The sequence below is a fragment of the Lithobates pipiens genome, unplaced genomic scaffold, assembly GCF_037356315.1.
Source record: "Lithobates pipiens isolate NorthernLeopardFrog02 unplaced genomic scaffold, aLitPip1_a1.2 Scaffold_18, whole genome shotgun sequence".
NCBI lineage: Eukaryota > Metazoa > Chordata > Amphibia > Anura > Ranidae > Lithobates > Lithobates pipiens.
Window position 1 is genome coordinate 480,989,065 of NW_027507758.1, and position 26,153 is coordinate 481,015,217.

The 26,153-nt window shown below is 42.2% G+C and overlaps 1 protein-coding gene across 2 annotated transcripts in view; it reads left to right on the top strand.

The window, feature by feature from the left end:
- Positions 1-26,153, top strand: part of WDR33 (WD repeat domain 33) — a 195,731-nt gene that overhangs the window by 109,964 nt on the left and 59,614 nt on the right. For both annotated transcript variants that reach the window (XM_077488410.1, XM_077488409.1), the window contains exons 7-12: positions 522-619; positions 9,108-9,234; positions 23,175-23,329; positions 23,528-23,606; positions 23,694-23,804; positions 23,889-23,983. In XM_077488410.1, coding sequence (XP_077344536.1) covers positions 522-619; positions 9,108-9,234; positions 23,175-23,329; positions 23,528-23,606; positions 23,694-23,804; positions 23,889-23,983 — 665 coding nt within the window. The remainder of the gene's footprint in view (positions 1-521; positions 620-9,107; positions 9,235-23,174; positions 23,330-23,527; positions 23,607-23,693; positions 23,805-23,888; positions 23,984-26,153) is intronic.

Below are 26,153 nucleotides of genomic sequence, written 5' to 3' on the forward strand. Positions count from 1 at the left end.
ACATCAGGCTTTTTTGTCTGCTTCTAAACTCCCCTGCATGCTTTAGCAGTGTTTAGAGGCAGGAAAAACCCTCTGCCAGTGTGTCCAGGAGCAGCAGAGTTTTGGCGAAAACAAATGCTTGATGCTACTAAACGCACCTTTAACACTACGCACAGTTTAGCTCTTGAATGTTCATTTCTATAAATATTATTCTGGCCAATGAAATGAATTAATGCCCGAGCTCTTGATGTCTGTAAACGCTCCTAAAACCTTTACACTTTTACAAGCCTAAGGCCTTTTTTCTGCCAAAACGCTGCTGCCAGGGGGAAAGGCTGCTCGAAGAGTTTGCAAAATGTCCTGTGTGCATGAAGCCTTAAGATTTCCTCTGTTGGTTATGGATTTAAAAAGTTTAAAAGTTAAACTGCTGGCATGAAATATAAGCCTGCCCCATAATATGCAGAGAAGTTGTTTCAATTTATAAGGAGCATTGAGTGCTTCGTTGTTTCTGACATTTTCCTATAATGCTTGTTTCCATGCAACAGTTTCTCCCCTACGGATAATAAATTTGCTACCTGTTCAGATGACGGCACAGTTAGGATTTGGGACTTTCTTCGATGTCATGAGGAGAGAATATTGCGAGGTAGGTTTTGAATGCTCTCTGAAAGCAAATATTTGAATGACCGTTTTTTCTTCTATAAAGCTTGCCACCATCTTAAAAACTTTGGTTACTGTTAAAGTTCAGTGTCACATTAGGTATAACCGCTACATGAATTTTCAAAGAGGAACCAACACCATTTCAGATTAAGCATGATCTGACACCACAAGCATGTTTATATAGCACTTGATATGCTATGTAGTCTGGCAGATATACTGTGTATGGACAGTATATAGATACAACATATACACAAAGATTTTAGAACCTTGGGAACGTTTTAATTGTAAACAGAAGGGAAAGTGAAGGGAAAAGCTGTATTGGCATCATAGTGCCATGGAAAAACATTTAACTGCACTATCATCAGCCTAAGGTCCCTCCCCTGTGTCCCAATTTGGTATGATATTGAAAATGTGCTGTTCAACATATTCATTTTATTTTTAAAACAAGCATTGTATGCAACTTAGATGCATACATTTTGTTTTATACAAACAAAATATAATTACTGTGCTATCAAAGTGAATAAGTGAAACCCAGCCACTACTTCTTGTGAGATACAAACAACAATATTAGCTTTTCAATAAATAGGTTGCACTAGTTTCTAAACCATGTGATTGAATAAAAAGTAACAATAACAACAAAGTCCATCTAGTGTAATGACATCAATGTGAAATGACGAACGATGCACCCAAGGCATGTGATATAGAAGAGAGAGATGACTTCCACCACTAGACACACTGGAGATTACTGACCACCACTCAAATATATTCCAAGAAATTCCAAATCTTTTAAGATCGAAACAGATTAATTATTGGTAAAATATTTTGATACTTATGAATCTTGGATGCCTAAAGGAATGTGAAAACTTGGTTTTCTCTTTAAATTTGTTAATTTAAATATAAAACATAATAAAGCAATTACTTTATTTTTAAACAATGTATGCTACAATACGAATAGCTTTTTCCTTTTACAATACTAAGCGGGCAGCAATTATAAAGTTGCATCCTGACAATTTGGAGTAATTTTGCGACATGTAGCAATGCTTACATCAATCTACTGACAGAGGTGGGGATCTATACTTAACATCATCTAAAAACCTGTGTATTTCATTTTATATGGAGACCTTTTTTTTTTTTTTCTCACCTTACCAAAACTGAAGTTTCATAGAAAGGAAGGGACTTTTACAACAAAGGCAGTTCTAAACAAACTGATAAAAAAAAAAATATATATAATTTTTTTTGGTTAGTAAAATCACAATTTGCAATGAGCTGAAGAATAACATGGCTATTGTATGTATAATGTCCCTGATTATGAGTGGCACGCTTTAAAAAAGACAATGTTGTGTATGCAATTGTTTAACTTCTTTTGGCATAGTATTAAACTGTAAAGATGAGATTAATTACCAATAATGTATTTCTTTTGTTGTCTTGAATTAAAGGAATATTAAACATTTTGGTTTTTACCGCAAGCAAAAACTCTGAAATAAAATAATTGAAATGAAGATACTAAATTTGTTGTGTACCTATTTATAAAATACGTCTCAAGTCTCTTGTATCTTCTAAAAGATTACTGAAGTTCCTGTTCCTTACAGTGATCAATTCATCATGGACTTTTGCCTTGCATAAATTTGTTTCGGGAGCGGATCATGTGTACATTTCCTAGATCCATTCAGACATGTTTGCAGTGACTTTAGATTGGCTACAGTGTAGGTCAGCAAAAAAGACACCTTGAAGAAGAGCTTATTACATTGAAGGATATTGTTTGCATCAGTCGAATGCATACAATATGCTTGCTAAATTAAATATAAAAAGTAAATGTCAGTAATTTTAAGTGGAAGCAAGGTTTCCCATCATTATCAATGAGATATACCTGTAATGCAAATGCATAAGCGGCCATTGCTGACCTATGAAAATGCTAGTTGTCTGGCTGTTATGATGCTTTGGCTTCAGAACTTTACCTCAATGAAGCAAGTGGGAGGATCAGCAATGAGTTGTCTGTGACACAGAAGAGATGGGAAGTAAATTAATCTTGTTGAGAAGGAGGTCAACAATGTCAGCCCCGTTTTTTTTTTTGTTTTTTTTTTGTAAAACATTAAAGTTTTATTATATCCAAAATTATTTTGTTTTGTCTTAGCTTTTTTTTTTTTTTTTGGATAGCGTAGGGAGGGATAAAACCCTTGTTCATAAACTCACTGCTGTGAAGAAGTAATTTTTTGTGTACACAAACTCCACTACATTTGTATTGAGGCATCTCTTAAAGTGGAACTAAAGTCAGGATTTTTCACCTCTATTCAATAGATTCAGGTCTGATGCCTGTGAGGTCCATTGCTGGTGTCAGTATATTCTCCCTGGCTTCTTCCAGGTTCCAGTCTTTGGCCCTCCCGATTGGCCAGTGTGGGATTGCATGCCTCTTCTGCCAAAAAGAGCCATTTGTATGTAATTTTTTTTCTTTTCTGACTTTAGTTCCATATTAACAGCCAGACGTTAACTTGCTTCATTTGAGGAAATGCACATTTTGTGGTTTTATCTGTGCCATGCTAGATTCTTTTTAGCAATGATTCTCCATTCTCTTTTGTACACTTATTGTGAGTGCCCTTTAATTCTTTGTGTGTCATATCCAAACATCCATCTTGTTTGAAATGACTAAAGAAACCTACTCAGATCAGTTAAACTTACTAAAATCTTGGCATGGGAAAAGGCCTTTCTTTTCATACATCAGGGGACACAGAGCCATAGTAGTTACTATGTGGGTTAATAGGGCACCTTTAGGTGATGGACACTGGCATGCCCTCAGACCAGAAGTGCACTCCCTATATAACCCCTCCCACAACTGGGAGTACTTCCATTTTTTCGCCAGTGTCTAAGGTGTTGGTCACCAGTAAAGATGTGTTGTGCTGAGCTCCACTGGAGCAATCCTTGCTGGGGCTAGCCATGCTGACCGGATCCGTTCAGTGTCCTTTAATGGGCCTAAGGAATGGTACCCGAGCCTCGTATCTGAAGTAACAAGGTTTTGCCTGTGAATGCTTCTCTTTTTAGAGAGCTAGACCCTGGGATCCAGTACTTTTTGGTAGTAAGACCATAAAGTTTTTACTGGCAGGGTGCTGTTGCAGGTCCAGGATTGTGGGTAACCTCTAGGTTCCCCTGCTCCTGAAGGTTTCGGAGCCCACCGCGAAGGTTGAAGATTGGGTTTATCTCAGATAACCCTGCGGCGGGAAGGTAATTGGAATTATCTAAGAAATATCTTGGATTTTCTTATGAATATCTCCTTTAAGTATATAATGTTGTCATGCCTATGTGTCACCACTGGGGCTGTATTGAGCACTCACCGCCTTATGCTGGAAACGGCGCTGTGTCAGGAGCCATTGCTTCCTCCTCTGGCCAAAGCATCAGATCCCTCCAGTAAGCAAGAGGGGGGACTGGTCTCGCCAACTGCGGCCCCCACGTTGAAGTTACCCCCCTCGGGACTTGTAAGCCCGAATTTACTTAAAAAAAAAGAAATTAAAATGCGGCCGATCAGCTGTGTTTTTTTACCCCTCCGCCATGTCAGCTGTATGCTAGGCGCCTAAAGTCCACCGCTCACGCGGGAAAACCCTTTCTTTTAAAAATAGGGGAGGGGCCATAATCAGGGTGGGGCTAATGGCGTTAGCATTCTCCAACACCAGACACACGTGGAGGAATTTTTTAAAAGCACACTCTGTGTGCTGCTGCTGGCTGTGGAGGGACACGAGCAGAGGTGGCTTACTTCAGGTTTGGTGACACAGGCATCCCCCTTGACACTACTGTTTCAGGCTGGGCATTAATAGCCGCTTTGTAGTGCTGGACTATAGCCTAGCAGTGTACATTCTTTTTGGTAGTGCCTCTGCTTTGTGCTTCAGGCTATGAGTGGAAGAGGGACCAGGAACTCCTCAAAGGGTTCTAGGGGCTCAATGGTTTCACAACAACCTAAATCCATTTCCAAAAGAATGTCATTCGCTTCTGAGAGTGATGCGGCCGGTCATATTGAGCCATGAGGGGAGAATGATGTTGCAGCAGTGCTGGACACTTCAGCCCCTATATATATCACACAGGAGGTTTTTTTCTTCTACCATTTCTAATTTGGAAAAGATTGATACTATGATCACTCTTCATAGTGGGTCCAAACGTAGCAGATCCCCATCCAGTGCTCAGGACCCTGATATTGAGGTGCAAGGGGCAGGGGAACAGGAAGATCTTCCATGAGATTTGGAAGATACTAATATATCTTCAGAGTATCCTAATATAGAGGGAGTAGTATCACAGGACAGTTTGCTTGTACAATCTTACTAAATTGGTTCATTCAACCTTTTTGTTGCCTGCAGCGCAGTCTCTTAATGAACCTACTTCTGGTTAAAAAAGCTTATATATTCTGAATGGGAACACCCGGATAAACAGTATTCTCCTCCCAGAAAGTTTTCTACACTTTATCCTATGGAGGAGGATTTCTATAAGAAATGGGGGGGGGGGGGGGTTCCAGCAATTGATGCTGCAATCGCCGCGGTAAACAACAATCTCACTTGTCCATTGGACAATGCGCTGATGATAAAAGATCCAACAGATAAAATGTTGGAACTTCTTTTTAAAAACTGTCTCTAGTAAGTTCAGTAGTGCAGCCGGTTCTTGCGGAAATTGGTGTATTTGTCCATTAAGCAACAGTTTGTGGAGATACTTAAGATTCTTCCTGATCAGTAAGCCCAGCAATGGGCTGGCTTATCAGATGCACTATGTTTTACAGTAGATGCTATGAAGGATTCTATTGTTCAAGCCTCACGGCTTATGCACTAGGACTAGTGCATTCTCAGAGTTCTGTGACTGAAAAACTGGTCAGCCGAAGAACCATGTAAGAAACTTTTGGCCAGTTTCCCCTTTCATAGTGAACGGCTATTTGGGGACGACCTGGATAAATGCATCCAAAGAATCTCTAATGGGAAAAGCTCTCTTTTACCAGTAAAGAAGAAGTTTAAACATTTCTCCTTTTTAAACGCGCTTCCTCACCTGTGCCAGGGGCGTCAATCTCTAGGCAGTCTCGACAGCCTCTAACGCCAGGTTCAAGGGAAAGACTCCAAGGGCAGCACCCGGGTCAAAAGAGGTTTTGGGGCAGAAAGCCTGCAAAACAGAATGCTAAAGCCTCCTTATGAAGGGGCGCCCCCGCTTGCTCGGTTGGGGGGAAGGCTTCTGCAATTTTCAAAGATCTGGCAGGAACAATGTCAAGACAGAGGGGTGGCTTCCTCAGTTTCTCTAGGTTACAAACTAGAGTACCGAGAATTTCTTTCTCCTCGTTTTCTAAGATCAAATGTTCCCAGGGATCCAGAGAAAAGGAAGTCTTTTTTTTCTAGCTCTGGATCATTTCTTATCCCCTGGTGATATCAGAGGTTCCCTTAGAGGAACAGGGCTCGGGTTTTTATTCAAACCTTTTCACGGTTCCAAAACCAAATGGGGAGAGGTAAGACCCATTCTAAATCTCAAAGACTTGAACTGGCAATTAAATATCCGGTCCTTTCGCATGGAATCGTTTCGATCGGTTGTTTCCGTCTTGCAAGGAGGGGAGTTTTTGGCATTGATCGATGTCAAGGATGCATTTCTCCACGTGCCGATATTTCCCAATCACCAGACATTTCTAAGCTTCTAGATAGAAAATAATCATTTTCAGTTTGTGGCCCTGCCATGCGGTCTAGCCACTGCGCCACGGGTGTTCTCAAAGATTCACCTCCTTTAGCCAGATTAAGGGCTCAGGACATAACTGTCCTAGCCTATTTAGACAATCTACTTTTAATAGACCATTCAGTCTCTGGTCTAAACCAAAGTTTAATCAGAGCTGTAAACTACCTGGAATCTCTGGGTTGGATACTCAACCTAGAAAAATCCTCCTTTAAAACCATCAAGGAGATTACAGTACTTGGGGCTGGTTATAGATACCATACAGAAGAAGGTATTCTTACCCCAGACAAGAATCGGTTCCATAATAGGACTAATTCAACTTGTCAAAGCAAAGAAAAATCCTTCCATTCGCCTGTGCATGAAGATTGCTAGGAAAAATGGTGGCCTCTTTTGAGGCTGTCCCTTATGCGCAGTTTCACTCAAGACTGCTACAAAACACCATCCTGTCGGTCTGGAACAAGAAAGTTCAGGCTTTGGATTTTCCAATACGTTTATCCCGACATACGTCAGAGCCTAAAATGGTGGTTGATATCCAGCAACCTCCAAAAGGGGAAATTTTATGCCAGTATCCTGGAAAGTGGTGAAAACGGATGCCAGCCCTCTAAGCTGGGGAGCAGTCATCGAAGAAGCTTCTGTCCAGGGGTGATGTTCCAAGTCGGAGAAAACCTTGCCCATCAACATTTTAGAGATTTGGGCAGTACGCCTGGCCCTGGAATCCTAGACACTCGGGCTACGTGATTGTCCTGTCAGGATTCAATCTGACAATGCCACGGCTGTGGCTTACATCAATCGCGAAGGGGGCACAAGAAGTCGTGCAGCCCAAAAAGAGTTGAATCATGTTCTAGCCTGGGCAGAAAACATTATTTCTTGCTTATCAGCAATTTTCATTCCAGGAATAGAAAATTGGCAGGCAGACTACTTGAGTCACCAACAGTTATTTCTGGGAAAATGGTCCTTTCACCCCAACATCTTTCTAGCGATTATGTCAGGGATGGGGTATTCTGGACGTGGACCTGTTCGCGTCCAGATTCAACAACAAAGTTGACAACTTTGTGTCAAGAACGAGGGATCCGCTAGCATGCGAAAGACTCATTAGTCTTCCCATGGGATCAGTTTCATTTCTCTATGTGTTTCCTCCAGTTCTGCTACTTCCGCGCCTTCTTCGCAGGATCAAGCAGAAATAAAAGGAGGTGATTCTGGTTGCCCCTGCGTGGCCCAGAAGATCTTGGTTTGGCGAGATCATAAAAATGGTGGTAGGAGTCCCTTGGACCCTGCCATTATGGCCAGACCTTCTCGTGCAAGGTCCAGTATTCCATCCTTCCTTCGGACGCTAAACATATGTTTCCTGGTGTGGATCCAGGGGTTGGCACCCCAGGAAGTATGTCATGGGTAGGATCCTTGAATTCCTGCAAATGGGAATGGAAATGAAGCTGGCCTTGAGTACTATCAAGGGCCAGGTCTCGGCCTTGTCATTATTTTTTCAATGGCCTCTTGCTGCTCACTCTAGTGCATAGTTTTATTCAGGGGGTAACACGGATCAATCCCCCTGTCTGGCCCTCTAAATCTTTGGGATATAAATTTTAGTCTTATCGGCTTTACAAAATCAGGCTTTTGAGCCTTTACGAGAAAATCCCTTGGTTCTTTTGACAAGGAAATTTATCTTTTTGGTTGCCATTTCTTCTGCCAGAAGAGTATCGAAACTAGCGGCTCTGTCTTGTAAAGAGCCATATTTGATCATTCATAAGGATAAGGTGGTTGTGTCCTCATCCTGAATTCCTACCAAAGGCAGTGACTGGTTTTCATTTAAACCAGGATATTATTCTACCTTCTTTCTTCCCAGAGCCTCAATCTAGGGAAGAGAAGGCACTACATTCCCTTGATGTATTAAGAGCGATCAGAGTCTACTTAAAGGCGACCGCTCAGGTTCGCAAAACAGATGTTTTGTTCTGCCAGAAGGTCCTAAAGGGGACAGGCAGCATCAAAATCTACTATTTCCAAATGGATTCATCAAGTGATTGTTCAAGCTTATGGTCTTAGGAAGAAAATTTCTCCTTTTCATGTTAAAGCACACTCTACCAGGGAGGTTAGTGCCTCTTGGGAGGTGCATCATCAGGCCTCTCTGGCTCAGATCTGTAAGGCCGCAACTTGGTCTTTAACAGATTTTATCAAATCGATGTTAAAGGTCATGAGGATATTGCCTTTGGGCGTAGTGTACTTCAGGTTGCAGTATGAGTCCTCTAGTCTCCTTTCCTTTGCCCTACCTTTTTTTGTTGTTCTCTCCCTCCCTTCAGTGTCCATTGCTATGGGACATCCCACATAGTAACTACTATGGCTCTGTGTTCCCGATGTATGAAAAAAAAAGGATTTTTAAAACGGCTTACCTGTAAAATCCTTTTCTTTGATGTACATCTGGGAACACAGAGATCCCTCCCTTCTTTGGTATACACTTGTATTTCTTGGCGACAAAACTGAGGTACTCCCAGTTTTGGGAGGTGTTATATAGGGAGTGCACGTCTGGTCTTAGGGTATGCCAGTGTCCATTACATAAAGGTGCCCTATTAACCCACATAGTAACTACTATGGCTCTGTGTCCCCTGATGTACATCAAAGAAAAGGATTTACAGGTAAGCTGTTTTAAAAATCCTGTTTTTCAGCACACCGCATGTCAGAAGGTTTACATATCATTGGTTGATATAAATGTGTTTATTTTTTTATAGTATAGAGTGACCTAGCAAAACATTGCAGGGTGCCCCTGATTCTTGTTGGCCTACAATTACAATAAATAAAAACTGTCTCACCTTCAGGGCATGGAGCTGATGTGAAATGTGTTGACTGGCATCCAACCAAAGGACTTCTGGTGTCTGGAAGTAAAGATAGTCAACAGCCTATCAAATTTTGGGATCCCAAGAATGGACAGAGTCTTGCAACACTGTAAGTTAATCAGCCTATAACCAAGCGAGGTATTTTTAAACAAGACGCATGAGTTTTTGGTTTATGGAAAGTTTGTGGCTAACTCTAGTAAAGTATACCCTGAATATAGACCTTTTTTGTTCAATTGCTTCCTAATTGGTGAGCTTATTAACTTTGAGATTTAGGCCTCATGCACACTGGACATTTTTACAGCTGCTGTTTTTGGCTTGAGGTGTTTTTTTCTGAAGCCAGTAAACTCCCAGTATGTTATCCTTTGTGTCTATGCATACATAGGCTTTTATCAGCGTTTTTGCTGAGGAGTGTTTTCTGACTGGAAAGTAGCGGGTTTGAAGAGGCGTTTTTCAGCTGTGAAAACGCTAACGCTGAAAAACTCTTAAAAAAAACTCGGCTATTTGGCATTTATGAGCGTTTTTGAGCCATAAACTTTGTGAGTATAGTTTAAATAACGCTAGTCTCAAAAACGCTACTGCAAAATCGCTGCAAAACTCATTCTGTAGCTACAGCCAACGTCCAGTGTACAGTGTGTGGCCTTAATGTATATTTGCTGTAAGTTGAACCCTTCTTTCCCCTTCTGTGAAGTACATTTTCATATTTCCCCTGGTGAGCTTTCCATTGGAATGTTTGGAGAATCTAGAAACTTCAGCTTGACGCAGAGCTAGAGCTAACCTAATGGGCCTGTAGACGAAAAGATCTTTTTGATAGGTGTCACGGAAAGGAAAAGGACTCCTTCCCATGTCTTAAAAATAAACAGACTGGTTCATTTGTGTAGTGTGAGTATTCTGAACTGTGGCATAAACCGGATAAGCATGATACCACTTGGAATAGGTGGCCCCAGGTGCAGTTCACTTTGGATCTTGTACGGTTTGCTGCAGTGTAAATGCAATCTGTGCTGGAGCACAGTTCTCTCCTTGGAGAACTGTGGAGAACTGTTTAGTGAAACGGGGATCACTGGTCTGGTTAACAGGGGAGTGTGCCCAGGAACACTTGTAAGCATTCCTCAGAACACTTCCTTACAAACCAGTGTGAGTGCAAACCAGTGAGGGAGAGGGGAAACTCAGACTCTGGTATGGTTCAGTTAAACTGGACCTAGTGTAAGTATACCCTCAAACACATATATCTTCACATTAAAATATCAAAGTGCCACCATTAAAGTATTTACAAATTCTCCTTACTAAATTCTTGGACAATAGCTACAAAGCCAACATCTTAACATTCCTTACGAGGCTCCAACAGAACAGCGTAGAATTGGCAAGTTAAGCCGCGTACACACAATTTAATTTTACGATGGGAAATGTGTGATGATAGGCTGTTGGCGGAAAATCTTACAGTTTCTATGCTCCATCGGATTTGTCGGATTTTGTGTTGACATATGTTGGATGGCAGGTTTTAAAATTCTCCATGGTCTGTGGTCGGATTTTTCGAGCATATGTACGACAGTCCAAAATACAAACACGCATGCTCGGAAGCAAAGACGATTCAGAAGCTGTCGGTCTTGTAAACTAGCGCTCGTAATGGAGAATTAACATTTGTGACGTGGCTAATTATGCAATCTCGAAATGCAGTGCACATTCTCTTCTTTAATGGGATAATAATGAAGCTGGTGAAAAAAGAAGGAAAAAGCAGGTCTACTGAAATTGCGTGTAGTGGATAATGTGTGGGGCTGTCCTCTAACCTCTTAACACAGTACATGAACCAAAAGCATGGGTCCTCAAAGACAGGTGGCCCGGAGAAAAGTAAGGCTCACTGAGCAACAAAACGCCACTAGTACAAAAAAAAAAAAAGAAAAATGTAATTCATTAATGATTCTTAAAAATATGCTTAATAAATATATATATATATATATATATATATATATATATATATATATATATATATATATATATATATAATTATATTACATTCATTATTTAAATACAGCTAAAACACGCTAAGCAATATATATGAAAGGGCCACCATTAAGAAACCAGATCCAGATGATGCTACACATTGTTTGTTGACGTTGTTTCCGCCTGAATGCCACACTGCCGAGCGGCGATGGGGATCCCCCATTAGGCTGTGTGCCGGCCGGTGAACTACACGGGAATCCACAGAAGCATACAGGAAGCAGCCTGGGAGTTTGCTCATAATTTATATCGGAGTCAGCACGCGCAGGGTCTCATACCAGCTGAGGTACCTCTGTACTGTTATGTATGACAGGGACGATACATTTAGGCAGAGTGGAGCTGTGTGAATTTAATATTGACCCAGCAAGCACATACATCCCAGTGTAGTTAAGTCATCAATATTAACGCTATGTCATCTTCCAGTTTAAGAAACATGCACATATCGGAAGTTAAACAATTGTTATAAGACTGTCAATCTCCATATTGAAAAAGGAAGAGTGATTCACATATGGAATTCTGATATGGATGTATAGCGCTATTTTCAGTTTAAATGTTTTCAGTGCCCCCACAGGATTACCCCACGATCCATTGCTGTGCTGTGTCCTATCATACTATAGTAATTACTGTCTCATTGGAGGAAAGAACTAAAATGGACATGAGACTGAGCTCTTCTTTGGATTCAATGAGTGGGGTTACTATCAGCATTTGATCACGTGATTCCAGTTTTTTGATGACTGCTTTCCTTGCTAGCTTCTGATTATACCTTTTTTATTCTCGGCTCGAGCCACCGGGGGGGGATCTGACCCTGGCCCCATATTGCCAATTGTTGGCTGGTTATTCAGCCGCTTGGCGTTTATTTGGGACCAGTCTCGGATCCCACTGGCGTCTGGACGTTTGTGTTTTATGTTTGTCATAAGCACTGTGTTTTGTGTGTATTTGTTCCTCCTGTGTCAGTGCCTGTTGGGATTGAAGATTGTTTTTCGATCTACAACAGCTAACTTTACAGTTTTTTTAATGGTGGCCCTTTCATATTTATTTCTTAGTATATTTTAGTGGTATTTAAATAATGAATGTACTATATATATGATAGTGAGCATATTTTTTAGAATCATTAATGAATTATATTTTTCATATTTTTTTGTACTAGTGGCGTTTTGTTCCTCAGTGAGCCTTACTTTTCCCCCGGGCCCCCTGATTTTGGTTCATGCTTTGCTGGTGATACTGACGGAATTATTGCAAACTAATTTTCAAATACTTTTTTTTTTTTTTTTTTTCTAGTGATATCAAGAATAATTTTTTATTTTTTTTTGGCAAGTTACCACAACACCATTATTCTGCAGTTTTTAAGATCAAAGATACAACTGTGTTGGTGTCCCTTGTCAATTTTACATTGTATTATTTTTTTTAAGTGTAACTGCCTACTCCCAAACTGTCATTTGAAGTAAAACACATGGCCAAGTAGTATTCGCCACAATTTTTATTGTGTATTAAAAAAAGAAAACAAATCAAATTTAGACTTCCATGCATCCAAAAATATAGAAGATATAACAAATCATTATTCAACCAAAAAATAAAATATACTCCTCATGCATGTGTCCGGCTTCTTAATATAAGTGGTCAACAATGCCAAGAGTTGATGAAAGCGGGGGTCCGTCATCCGGAGATAATTCTAAAAGACATCTGGATTATTCTCCTGGAGCTTCTGCAGCAAAGGCATATGACATAATTAGGCTTGTGTAGACATGGGAATTGGAAGCACTGGAGCAGTATGAAAAAAATAAGTATCCACCATTCTGCTACTTTATTTTCCTTGGTTAAACAGCCTAACAAATCAAGAACCATCCTCTTATCAGTAGCACATTGAGGCTCGGTTCACATATGATACACATGCGGCTCACAGCAGGGGTTCGGTGCGTGCTGGTTCACCATTTCAGCTCCAATTTCAGTCCGAATTTTGGGCTGAATTCGCACCTGAAACAGACAAAAAGACACACAGCGTTTTTCTGCAAAACGCATCGGACCTTCTGCGGAGATATGTGAACCTGCTCCATAGAAAGCTGGTCAAAATCTCCTGCTATTGCGACTTGGATGCGGTATCTCCGCATCCATTTCGCAATGGTGTAAATCCAGCCTAAAAGGGATGAAGAAAACAGGAGGTCACCTAATGAGGTCTTATCTCTCACATATGATTTTAGTTGTGGGAAGTCGCTCATGCCTATCTTTTGAAAATCTGTATTCCTTTCCACAACTAACCAATACCAGCTGACACATTTTATAGGGCCAGAGGTAATAAAGACCTTTGTGGGAGATCCAGATTTGGTAGAGCTTCAGTTGTAGATCGGGTAAGTTGTGAAATTGATACTTTCTGTGATCATCAGATGCAATACAGTGATTCAAAAAGCTTACCCCTTCAAGGAGTTGTTCCTACAGTCCAGAATACTCAGAGATTCATTATCAGATTTCTAAACTATGCTAATTACTCCATTGGTATCATATACACCACCTTTTCTCAAAAAGGGAAAAAGATTTTAAGACCAATTTCATGCCAGAACAATAAACATTCATTCTTATGCACAAAAAGCAGCATACATTTCAAATACAAGAAGCTGGATTTAAAAAACTACCTAGTACAGAGTCCTGTTGATGCTCTTTAGGGCTCTTTGGAATACTTCTCCCATATGCTGGCAATGTAAGAATGCAGTTGATTACATTTTCCTTGTCCTAGGAGTTCCTGGTGTTTTTTTCAGTTCCTTGGGAAAAGTAACCCACATAATTATTAAAATGCCAACTGTAGATCAGAAAGATTGCCTAGCAGCCTCTTCTTCACATGACCATCATCCTCAAGCACAGTTACTAGCAATCACCAATCATACACCTAATGCAGCATGGGAATGTATCTTGCACTGCTGGACGCGAACCCTTTCTCCTTGAAATTATGGTATACGAAAGTTAACAAACAAAGCAATGGAGTTTCAACAGCATCAAGGAAACACAAAACCATTCCATAACATGGTTTTAATGGCCTTTACATACGTTCAAGACCATAGAGTAGTAATGACTAAGAACTATGAGGCAAACTCCTGGAATTACCAGACTCATTACCATTTCAATATGGACACCCCAATACCCTGTCCTGAATGCTCAACACAGTTTCTGCTTCTACATTTTGCCTTCAGAGTACCTTCACACCCCCACAATACCAATGAACCTGTCTGAAACCCTGTTTTTCCTGTTTAGTTGAATTGAAACTGGAATTAAAATACATTTTTCCCTATTTGTCTTTCAGGACAGCCACTATGAGAGAGAGAGTCTCCTCCTCTTCCTCTGGAAACACTGCGCCAGCCCATAAATTCTCACTTCCCCTGCCGGACCTCTGTTGTTTGTGTTTCCTCCGGCAGGGAGACACTTTGCAGGGACCAGGCCGGTCAGTCAGGGAGGCTGTGTCCATTTTTTCCCGAATCCTGTAAAGAGAAGCAAGGGCTTCCTAGGGAGAAAGTGGGCTTCTTACCCCACCAGGTGTTGCCACCCCTTCCTAGGCAAGCACTGCTTCAGGTTGTTGGGGGGACTCCTATCGCGTCTACAGGGACGCAGCAGGCAAGCCGTTTGGATCTCCCTGTACTATGTACAGACCACATTTTTTGGAACTGGGCGGGGCGAACGACGGGTGACTTCTTTTCCGGCAGAAACGAACGCTTGACCTAAACGACCGTGACTTCCAGTTTCGGGTCACGGAGCTAATAGGAGGGCTGGGCACAAGCTGGAGACGAGTCGGGAACACGCACAGGCAGCGTGAGACTCAGTAGTAAGCAGCCACCTGCAGTCATGTCGGAAGCAGATGCTCATCCAATGGACACTACCTCCAGCATTTCTAAGGTAAGAGCACCCTGGGGAGGGGTACTCTCTATCTAGGATTGCCCTTCCATGTATGGTTCCTATCAGTAGGGGGGCAGACCCTCTGGGTGGCTGGGGGGTGGGGCGGAGGCTCAGATTCCTGCATTTTAAAAGGGGTCTAGTGGACTCCCAGTACCCTGAACCTTAAAGTGACAGTTTTTTTCCTGTTTTTTTTCTTTTTGTACATGTATTTCAGAAAGCTGCAGAAAAAACAAAATCTACGCATAGCTCTAAAAGGAAGGGACATATTAGGGGAATCGTGGACAAAGGTGTTGTGTAGAGACTGCATAGACTCCCTTGTTAAAGAAAGGGAATCTGAACAGGAGTCAGGACTAGCAGCTTCAGTCAAAGAGCTCTCGTCCACCTTCCCTTCATTTAGATCCCTGTTTAAAAAGTTTCAACTTCCCACTGGTCTGGCTTCCCAGGATACAACCCCGCCTCTAGCACAGAGTTCTGCTCCGGTTCAACCTGCTACTACAGGGGGGACAGAGGTTGCAGGCCCTTCAGGGACGGAACAGAGACAACCAGACAGTTCCTCTTCTGATTTCCAGGAGGGTTCAGAGGGGGAGGACCAGGATGGGGGGTCCAGGAAATGAATATGAATTGTCCCTGGATGAGGTAGAGGACCTCTTAAAGGCAATTTATACAGCCCTCGGTATCCAGGCGGATAAAAAAACCCTGGCCCTTCATGACCAAATGTACTTGGGTTTGGAGGAACAAAAGAGAAGAGTTTTTCCAGTACATGAGGTATTGATGAAAACAGTTAAAGGAGTGGCAAGATCCAGAAAGAAAGCCCTTCTTTTTCTAGATCCCTAAAGAGAAGATTCCCATTTTCAGAGGACCCGGCATCCATTTGGAATAAAAGCCCTAAATTGGATGCCGCTTTCTCCCAGGTCTCCAAACACATGGATCTGGCGTTTGAAGATATGGGGGCCTTGGCAGATGTCATGGACAAAAGGATTGACTCTCTGCTTAAAAAAAAAAGTGGGACCAGAAACTGCGGTTACAGTAGTGGTTCACAATTTAGAGCACTGGCTCTCACAGATCCAACAACCTATTGAGGCTGGCACAGATAAGGAAACCATTTTGTCTTCCTTCCCTACAATGCAGCGAGGTATCGCATACATAGCAGACGCCGCGGCAGAGTCTGTCCACATGTCAGCCAGAACAGCAGCCCTAGCCAATTCAGCCATGAGGGCCCTCTGGCTAAAGACCTGGCCAGGGGATAGCGTCTCCAAGGTCAAATTGTGCAGGATACCCTTGACGGGAGACCTCCTCTTTGGCTTAGGGCTAGAGACTGTTCTAGACCGCACAGCGGACAGGAAAAAAATCATTTCCTCTTAAGCGAAAAACCCCTGTACAAAAAAAAAGCGTAAACCATTAAATCCTCAAGATAGGCTGCCTTCTGTTTTCACTTCCCCTAGAGGATTTAATGGTTTACGCCAAGGGTCTCAAACTGGCGGCCCTCCAGCTGTTGCAAAACTACAAGTCCCATCATGCCTCTGCCTGTGGTAACCATGATTGTAACTGTCAGCTGTTTTACTATTGAGAACCATGCCCTCTTGGGCCAATGTGGTGCCACAAGAATCAGATGTGTTTTCCATTTGAAACTTCCTCAGAACTGCTGGTAACACCACCAGAGGTGGGAAGGCATAGCATGTCCTGAAATGCCAATTCTAGGTCAAAGCGTCCACCCCTAAAGCTCCCTTCTCTTCTCAGGGAGAAAAAAAACGGGAGTTTTGCGCTGCTTTTGGATGCGAAAGATCCACTTCAGGAGGGTCAGCAAGATTGAGGCATTATCAGTCAGACCAACCGTTTGCGTTATTTTCACAGATCGGATAGTTTTAAAGACCGATCCGGCCTTTTTGCCTAAAGTGGCATCTGGCTTTCATAGAAGCCAGGAGGTAGTCTTACCCTCAATTTTTCCCAATCCCTCAGGAGAGAAGGAATTTAAATTTTATTATTTGGATGTTAGGAGATGTATCCTACACTACCTAGAGCTGACCAAAGCATTAAGAAGGTCAGACGCTCTTTATTTGTTTTGTTTTCCGGGGGCCAGAAAAGGATGCAAAGTGTCCCGACGCACTATCGCTAGATGGCTCAGAGTAGCCATTGAGCAGGCCTATTCAGTTGCAGGGAAAGAAATCCCAGTGGGTATTAAGGCACACTCTACCAGCGCTATGGCAGCCTCTTAGGCAGAGCGGGAGCAACACTAGAACAGATATGCAGGGCAGCAACATGGTCCAGTTACTCCACTTTCGTAAAACACTTCAGAGTGGACCTGGTGTCGGCAGGTGAGCAGGCCTTTGGGTGAAAAGTTTTGCAAGCAGTAGTCCCACCCTAACTGGTAAGTGCTCGTTTATCCTCTGATAGTGGCTGTCCTGAAAGACGAATAGGGAAAATTAGAGTTGCGCTTACCAGTAACGTCTTTTTCAGTAGTCTTTCAGGACAGCCCTAGTTACCCACCCGAAAATTTGGGGAGTCTTATAAAAGACCAGAACGCAGCATGATAATGGTATTTGAAAGCAGGTTATTAATGTGTTCTTGTGTCTCCCCAGCTGGCCGGAGATGCTCAATATAAACTGAGGTCCGGCAGGGGAAGTGAGAATTTATGGGCTGGCGCAGTGTTTCCAGAGGAAGAGGAGGAGACTATCTCTCTCATAGTGGCTGTCTGTAGCTGGAAGTGCTCTGGGGTCTCAGCTCAGTCTACAATGATCATAGTACAGGCAACCGCACTAAAGCATCATACATACAATCCGATTTGTTGGCAGGGGATTGTCTGTGACAGACTGTTGTCCTAAAATCTGACCGTTTGTACGCTCCTACTGACAATTGTTGTCCAACTTTTGGCCAACAAATGTTAGATGATAGGCTAATAAATTTTCGGCGGACATCAGTCTGTAATCTGATTTTCGTATCATCCGTACACAAACACACATTCTCGGAATCCATGTTCACCAAACATGAAATTAACAGAAGGGTGGCGCTCAAGAGCTGAAATCCCTCGTAGTATGTCACTACATATGTGTTTGTTGGCCGACAATTGTGTACCGTTAGTATGCAAGACAAGTTCCTGGAACACGCCCTTTGGACAAAAATCAGATGCTTGGTTGGCCAACAATCTGATCGTGTGTATGAGGCTTTAAGCTCTGTTTCCACTAGTGCGACTAATGTGACTTTCACAGCCCATTGATTTCAATGGAACTCGTTCCCATCTACGCGACTTTGAAAATCATTGACTTTGAAAAGGTACCTGCAATGCTTTAATGCGTAGAGCTTTATTTTGGTGGTATTTGGTCACTTCTGCATTTTTTATTTATTTTTTTAAACAAAAAAGACTGACATTTTGAAAAAAAAAAAACACATTTTCTAATATCTGCTGTAAAACACATCCAATAAACAAATGTTAAAAAATCAAATTTTCTTTGTCAATTTAGGCCAATATGTATTCTGCTACATATTGTAATTTATTTATTTTTAAACTAAAAATAAGTGTATATTGATTGGTTTGTGCAAAATTTATAACGTCTACAAACTATGGGATATTTTATTTTTTACTAGTAATGGCGGTGATCGACTGCGATATTGTGGCGGACAATCGGACACTACGCTTTTGACAATTTTTTTGGAACCAGTGACACCAATACAGTGATCAGTGCTAAAAAGTATGCACCGTCACTATACTAATGACACTAGCGGATAAGGGGTTAACATCTAAGGCGATCAAGGGGTTAAATGTGTGCCCAGCATGTGTTACTGTGTGTGCTGTGTGCTGTTTTTACTAAGCAATGTGCTGTTTTTTACTACTTTGCAGGACGAAAAAACAGCACATTGCTGCATCCGATGATTGGTTCGTTAAGAAAAATTGAATGAAAACCATTTTTTTTTAACGTACACAAGGTTTTACCCCCTTAACCCTGTTGGGCATGGAGTTCTCCAGAGCTTCGCAGGTTGCCACTGAAGTCCTTATCCACTCCTCCATGATGACATCACTGAGCTGGTGGATGTTTGAGACCTTGCGCTCCTCCACCTTCCATTTAAAGATGCTCAATAGGTCTGGAGACATGCTTGGCCAGTGGTAGTCTTGGAGGTGTGTTTGGGGTCGTTTTCATGTTGCTCATTATCTGCTTCAGTATGTCGCAGTACATGTTGGCATTCATGGTTCCCTTCAATGAACTGTAGCTCCCCAGTGCCGGGAGTGACATGGTCTGAGGCTACACTCGTACAGCCCCAGACCATGACACTCCCACCACCATGCTTCACTGTAGGCAAGACGCACTTGTCTTTGTACTCATCTGGTTGCCGCCATGCACGCTTGACACTATCTGAACCAAATAAGTTTATCTTGGTCTCATCAGGCCACAGGACATGGCTCCAGTAATCCATGTCCTTAGTCTGCTTGTTTTCAGCAAACTATTTGCGGGCTTTCTTGTGCATCATCTTATATATGTGTGTGTGTGTGTGTGTGTGTGTGGCGCTAGCTCCTGAAGAGTATGCGCTATGTTTTTGAAATTTAAGGTTATACCTGAACTGCTGTTTGGTTTGGGTACAATTATTTTAAATTTGGACCTCAGCATCAGTCTGACTGGACTATAGGATGTTCAGCCTGGCCACGGGGGGCACTGTCTCTCCTGGCAGGCATGGAACCACAGTCTGGGTGCTTTAAGATTACTCTTTCTCTGAGCCCGCCCAGTGGGAGTGTCACTCTAGCTGTGCTTTCTGGGAGAGGGTACTTAAGATGCAGATGTCACGTGGTTCCGGTCCAGAAGGATGTTTTGACTCCATGGTCCTGGTCTTCCTGACCAGCCCCCAGGAATGCTATGGCCTGGGGTGCGGATCCACCCAACTTATTGTCTCGGGGCTGGCTAGCCCGAGGAAAGGAAACTAAAGGATTCTGAGGTGTTTGGGTGCCGTCTCCGGTCTGGGAGAGACCCAGTGACTTCATAGCTATCCAGGGGAGGACTCTTCAGAAGAAGGGCACGTACGGGTTGGTTTCTTAGCAAAAGCCTGGAGGCGCTGAAGTACCTAAGTGAATCCAGTCTCGTGGGTATCGCCAAACTGGCTGAAAGATCCAGGTATCACACGAGTGTTCTACAAGTTTAGTTTCTTACATGTTCTACAACAACGTCTGTGGAAGAGACTTGTTCCTGAGTTAAGCACCTTGTTGGCTGCTAGGACTTGTGAGAGATAATTTGAAAACCAGGTTGTCTCCTCTAGAAAAAGGACTTTAAAGTGGGCAGGGGGCCAAGAAAATATACAGAATATAATAAAACATATCATTTTAATTATAATAATAAGATAACAGCACATACAGTGTTGACATAAATATTACAATACAGATTTCATATATTTACATACGGTAAAAAAGATCACACAAAAACTTTATTAAATTAGACATAGCTCATTCCTGTCTTTCTGTAGTTCTCCTACAATCCAACTGCTTTACAGTACATTACAGTGGACGAAGAAAAAATCCCAATGCGTTTCGAGATCTTAAATAGATAAATTCTCTTCATCAGGGTATGTATAATTCACATAAAACAGTAATCAGAAATTGGAAATCTGAGATTGAAACAAAAATCAAATTGAAATTAATATATCGACATCTCAGTCATCTAACAATCAGTAAAGACTATTATCCATAGATAAGAAAAGGGAAAAAAAAAAACACTAACCAGTACAGTATCCAGGTTGTGTATGCTGAACATAAGGAATAGGGGTAGTACCAACACGAACAAGGGGGTAGAGGACCACAAGAAAAAAAGAGAAGAGAAGACTTGAGAGAGGGACTATCCAACTTGATTGAACATCCAGTAGTGAATGGCTATTCTCTGGATTTAGTCAAAGTAAGCAAGTCCTTTATTATTGACTTTGTCACTAAGAGTACCTGAACTTCCTGCCTAACCCTCTGATGCTAATTTAAGAGACTGTTCGTTGTCTACGTTCTTGCAAATAAAAATCCCTTTATGTGGATTTGTCGTCAGTCTCTCAAGTTACTGGGCCATCCACTACGGGAACCCCTAGACACAAATCGAGGAGGAGAAGGTAACGGTAAGCCCAATCAAACCAGCAGCTCCTTCGGGGGTCAGTTTTGTGTGTGTGTGTGTGTGTGTGTGTGTGTGTGTGTGTGTGTGTGTGTGTGTGTGTGTGTGTGTGTGTGTGTGTATATGTATATATGTGTGTATATGTGTGTATATATATATATATATATATATATATATATATATATATATATATGTATATATATATATATATATGTATATGTATGTATAGTGTGTGTGTGTGTGTGTGTGTGTGTGTGTCTATATATGTATGTAGATGCTATAACTTTCACACAAACTAATTAATAAATTACTTATTGGGATATTTTTTTAAGAAATATATTTTGGCCTAAATTTTTATGAAGAGATTTGATTTTACTGGATATGTTTTATAACAAAGTAGAAATATTGTAGTATTTATTTTAAAAAAAATGTCCTTTTTTTTTAGTTTACAAGGAATAAAATACCTGGTGGTAATCAAATACCACCAATAGAAGAAAGCTCTATTTGTATGGGGAAAATGTAATTTGCGTACAGTGTTGCATGACCGCGCAATTGGCAGTTAAAGTAGTACAGTGCTGAATATCAAATAATGCCCTGGTCATGACAGGGGTAAAACCTTACAGAGCTGCAGTGCTTAAAGTGGTGCTGTGAACAGATATTCCCATTTTCACTGTAGATCTTTGCAGCTCCTTACAGTGTTGTCTTTGGTATTTTTAATGCCCTTTTTGGACGGTCTGTAAGTTTTGGTTTGTGACCAACTTTTGCCATGTTTGTAATCATAACAAGACCAATCTCCTACACTCGAAGTGCACTGGCCAAAGTCAATCCTTACTCTTCAGCAGATACACTTTTGCACATGTTTTGCTACCCCCTGCAGGTTGGGGAAACCCAAAGGAAATACTGCAAAAACAAGGAACAGAGGGTGCACCAACCTACTAGTGCGTTGCCTTTGTGATATGTTCTATTTGCTATATAAAGACTAAAGCTATCACATGGTGCCCCAGCTAGGCTCCTCCTGACAGTTGTCCAATGTTTGGTACTGTTACTAAATAGGAAGGTGTTTTGTATGTGACGTGTATACACATAGATCTAACAAATGGAATATCCCATGCTATCTTATACCCACCTACTGTCAGGAAAAACCTAGTTGGGGCACCATGTGATATGTTCTATATGCTATATAAAGACCAATCTTGCTCCATCCAATGTTGGCTCTGAGGAAGAAGGGATCCATCTTGATGCGCTTTAGCAATTTGGATGGTCTTCTCACATTTTGGGACTTGTCTAGATGACCAGACTGCTTCAAGCATATATGGATTTTGATGTCTTATTGCTGACATTGTGAGTACACATCTGTGTCTTTTATAAAATAACACTTTCACAAAGTGAATGCACTAGATTAGCACACCCTCTTATTTTTTCAAAGTTTGTAATCATGCCATGTTATTCCATTTTGTTTTAAAATGGTTCTCCATGGGTTGTTCAAAGATTCCGTTTTTTTTTTCATAGCTAGTCCAACCTTAATCTTAGCTTCTTCACAACTTTGTCTCTGGCTTGTTTGGAGAGCTCCTTGTTCATCTTGTTGCTTGCTTAGTGTTGCTGTAGTCACAGAAACCCTTCAAAACAGTTGTATTTATCCTGACTTCATGTGACAGATCATGTGAGACTTTGCACACAGTTTTATAACATCTTATTTAGGGGTTTCATTGCAAAGGGGCTGAATAATTATACCCACTGAAGATTTCTGTTTTCTTGCTTGACATGTTTGTCTCTCAAAAAATCAATATTCCACATTGTAATGGACCAAAACTGTAAGCACGCCAAAGGGGTGAATATTTTTTAATATTTTTGCAAGGCACTGTATAATTTTATTTCTGTTCACAACATTATAGTTGGTTTGCTTGTTTACTTGTTCCTCGTACAATGTTTACTACCTTCGGCGTAATTTATGAAACCTGGAAAAACTAAATTTAGACCAGACTTGAGGCTGTTGTAACATTCAGTCAGATTCCTTAAACCAGTATTCCCCAAGAGTAGAAAACAAAACCTGATTGCATACTGTGCATTTAGAAATCAATCATTGAGCAACGTTTACATAGATGTTCCATTCTATCCCCAATAGACATGCTCATAAGAATACTGTAATGGAGGTTAAGTGGAATTTGAATGGAAACTGGTTACTTACAGCATCACGTGATCATCTTTGCAAACTGTTTGATATCCGCAACCTTCGTGAGGAGTTGCAAGTTTTCAGAGGCCACAAAAAAGAAGCTACAGGTCAGTCTACCCTTTCCTAATTTTTTCATGTGAACAGAACATGCAACCACGCAAGGAGAGAAGTGCAGTAACATACAGCAGTCAAACAGAATGTATTGACATCAGATCAGTACATCTGATGGGATCTGATTGGTTATAGCAGGTACTTCTTTCTTGACCAGAGAACCATAAATTGATGTTAAATTCTACCTCTTTTAGCTGTGGCCTGGCATCCAGTACATGAAGGTCTTTTTGCCAGTGGTGGCTCTGATGGTTCTCTTTTGTTCTGGAATGTTGGGTATGTATTTCTCATGTGTAGCTACCTAATGGTGGTCACCCTGGACTTATTCAGTGCACTGATACATGTGTTGCTCCTCTATCATAGAATAGAGAAAGAAGTGGGTGGTATGGAGATAGCTCATGAAGGAATGATATGGAGTCTTGCTTGGCACCCTCTTGGACATATTCTGTGCTCTGGATCTAATGATCACACCAGGTATATTTCATCAGTTATTCTTCACCCACTGGAAACAAAATCAATGGTGAATGTGAATGATGCTTATCTTACATTTTGTTCCAGCAAATTCTGGACTAGAAATCGTCCTGGGGACAAAATGAGAGACCGTTACAATCTGAATCTTCTCCCTGGCATGTCAGAGGATGGGGTGGAATATGGTAATTATCACCGATCCCCACTACCTGCTGTCTTTGGCAGTTACGCTGTATCTGTCTTTAGTGTTAGGTGACTAAACTGTGACCCACAATATCATTATTTGTTGGCCCCATGTGTCTGTGTTTTGTTAATGTTTTTGAAGATGTCTAATGCTGGCAAATAGATCCTGGTCATCTTATCAAATTCTACAAAAGACATTTAAAGTGTTTGTAAGCCCTGTTACACCACTGTTACCTACAGGTTAGCCTATAGCAAAGCTTACCTGTAGGTACCTTGCCCAGTTTAGGAGATGCTCAGTATATGCGCTGCTGCCGACATCAGCGCATTCGCACTGAAGAAATGGGCTGCTGGTGCCATTTTTTTCAGGAGTCGTGCCGTGACTGGCATCTCATATGCACGGGGGTGACGTCATCGCAGCTCTGGCCAATCCACAGCCCCAGAACCGCGAACCCGGAAGTAGCTCCAGTGGAAAATGTCTGCGCTGTATTCGGAGGGCCGACACTGATCCAGGGCATCGTTCTAAGCAGGGGCGTTGCTAGGTGGCCAAAAGACCAGGGGTTTCAGCCCAGAGTCCAAGCTGGAAACGTGGGGGGGGGGGTGTTGTACGTGACGCAGGTTTTTTTTGGTTGGGCCGTGACACTGACGGTAGTGACTTACATACACTAACCTACCCTGAAGGCAGTGACCTACCTACGCTCACCTGCCTGACCTACATACACTGGACATATATATACACTAATGGTAGTGACCTACCTACACTGACTTGCCTGACCTACCTACACTGACCTTTAACACACACTGACCTACCTACAACTGACATTTAACACACACTGACCTGTCTGAGCTGTGGTGTCACAGCAGCCAGTCCTCAGAGGAGGAGCCGAGGAGGAGAAGAGTGCCAAGCGGGGATGTGGCACGGCAGCCTCTTTGTAATTCCCGCCTTCTGGAGCCAACAGCGCCTATGATGGACGTCGCATGTCCCGCGGTCCCGGTGTCTTGTAAAATAGGGTCCTCCATCAGATGCTGTCCTCTGCGTACTGCGCATGCGCAGTACACAGGAGCACAGATTCCGAAAATTGCCGAGGACGAACGGCGCCTGCGCCGTGAGTCCAGGTTCTATCCCCACTATCCAAGTGGACATAGAGTTAGAATAAAAAAGAGCCGAGCGCAGCGAGGCCGAGCCCGAAGCGTGGCGAGCGAAGCTCGCCCGCGAGGGGCCCTCTAAAATTCTAAACCCTATGTCCGCTTGGATAGTGGGGCTACCTCCTCCACTCACGGCGCAGGCGCCGTTCAGCTTCGGAGATTTTCCGAAGCTTCGTCTGCTCCGTACTGCGCATGCGCAGTACGGAACGGACACATATCGATGGTCGGACTCAATTGGGCAGAACACCGGCATTGGACCAGTGGGATGTCCATCGTAGACGTGCAGGCTCCAGAAGGCGGGACCTGCTCTGGCACTCGGCCGCACTTGGCCACGCTCGGCTGCACTCAGGATCAGATTGGTCCCGGTGCTCTCGTCTACCCTGCAGAGCTGACACTCGAGGCTATAGGGGGAGGCATTCAGGGCTTCAGCCACCCCCTTCCAACGACCCTGGTTCTAATGTAAGCAAGGTATTTCATAATGAGCTAGTATGCAATGCATACTAGCTCATTATGCCTTTGTCTCTCAGTGAGCTACTGAGAACCTGAGAGCCTTTGTCTCTCAGTAAGCCAATGAGAACCTGAGAACCACCCCCTCCACAGTCCTGCACTCCAATAAGTGAGAGTCACAAGCTCTCTGCTCAGTGTTAGTGTGGGCGGGGGACTGATGCTGCCTCTCCCTAGGTAAGTATGTTTGGGGGGGGGGGGAATCCCACACCTCTTTTAAAGACTAGCTTAGGCTGTGAAGAGTGCAATTTCTGCTCTTTGTGAAAGCTTTTTTATCTACATGTGGACCTTTTTGAGAATACAAATGTTATAATTTGGTATTTTTCTTTTTTTTTTGTATTTGTTGTGTAGTAAAAATTTAGGAAACTTGAGTATTTTCTAAATACGCAGAAATTGTTCAGTATTTAGTTTTCCATTTTTCAAACTTTCCTTTAATGTGTGTTAAACATACAATCAACATGGATATAAGTTAGGAGTGCTTAGATGTGCAGCCACATACAGCTGTATTAGATGTATTAGTTTGTA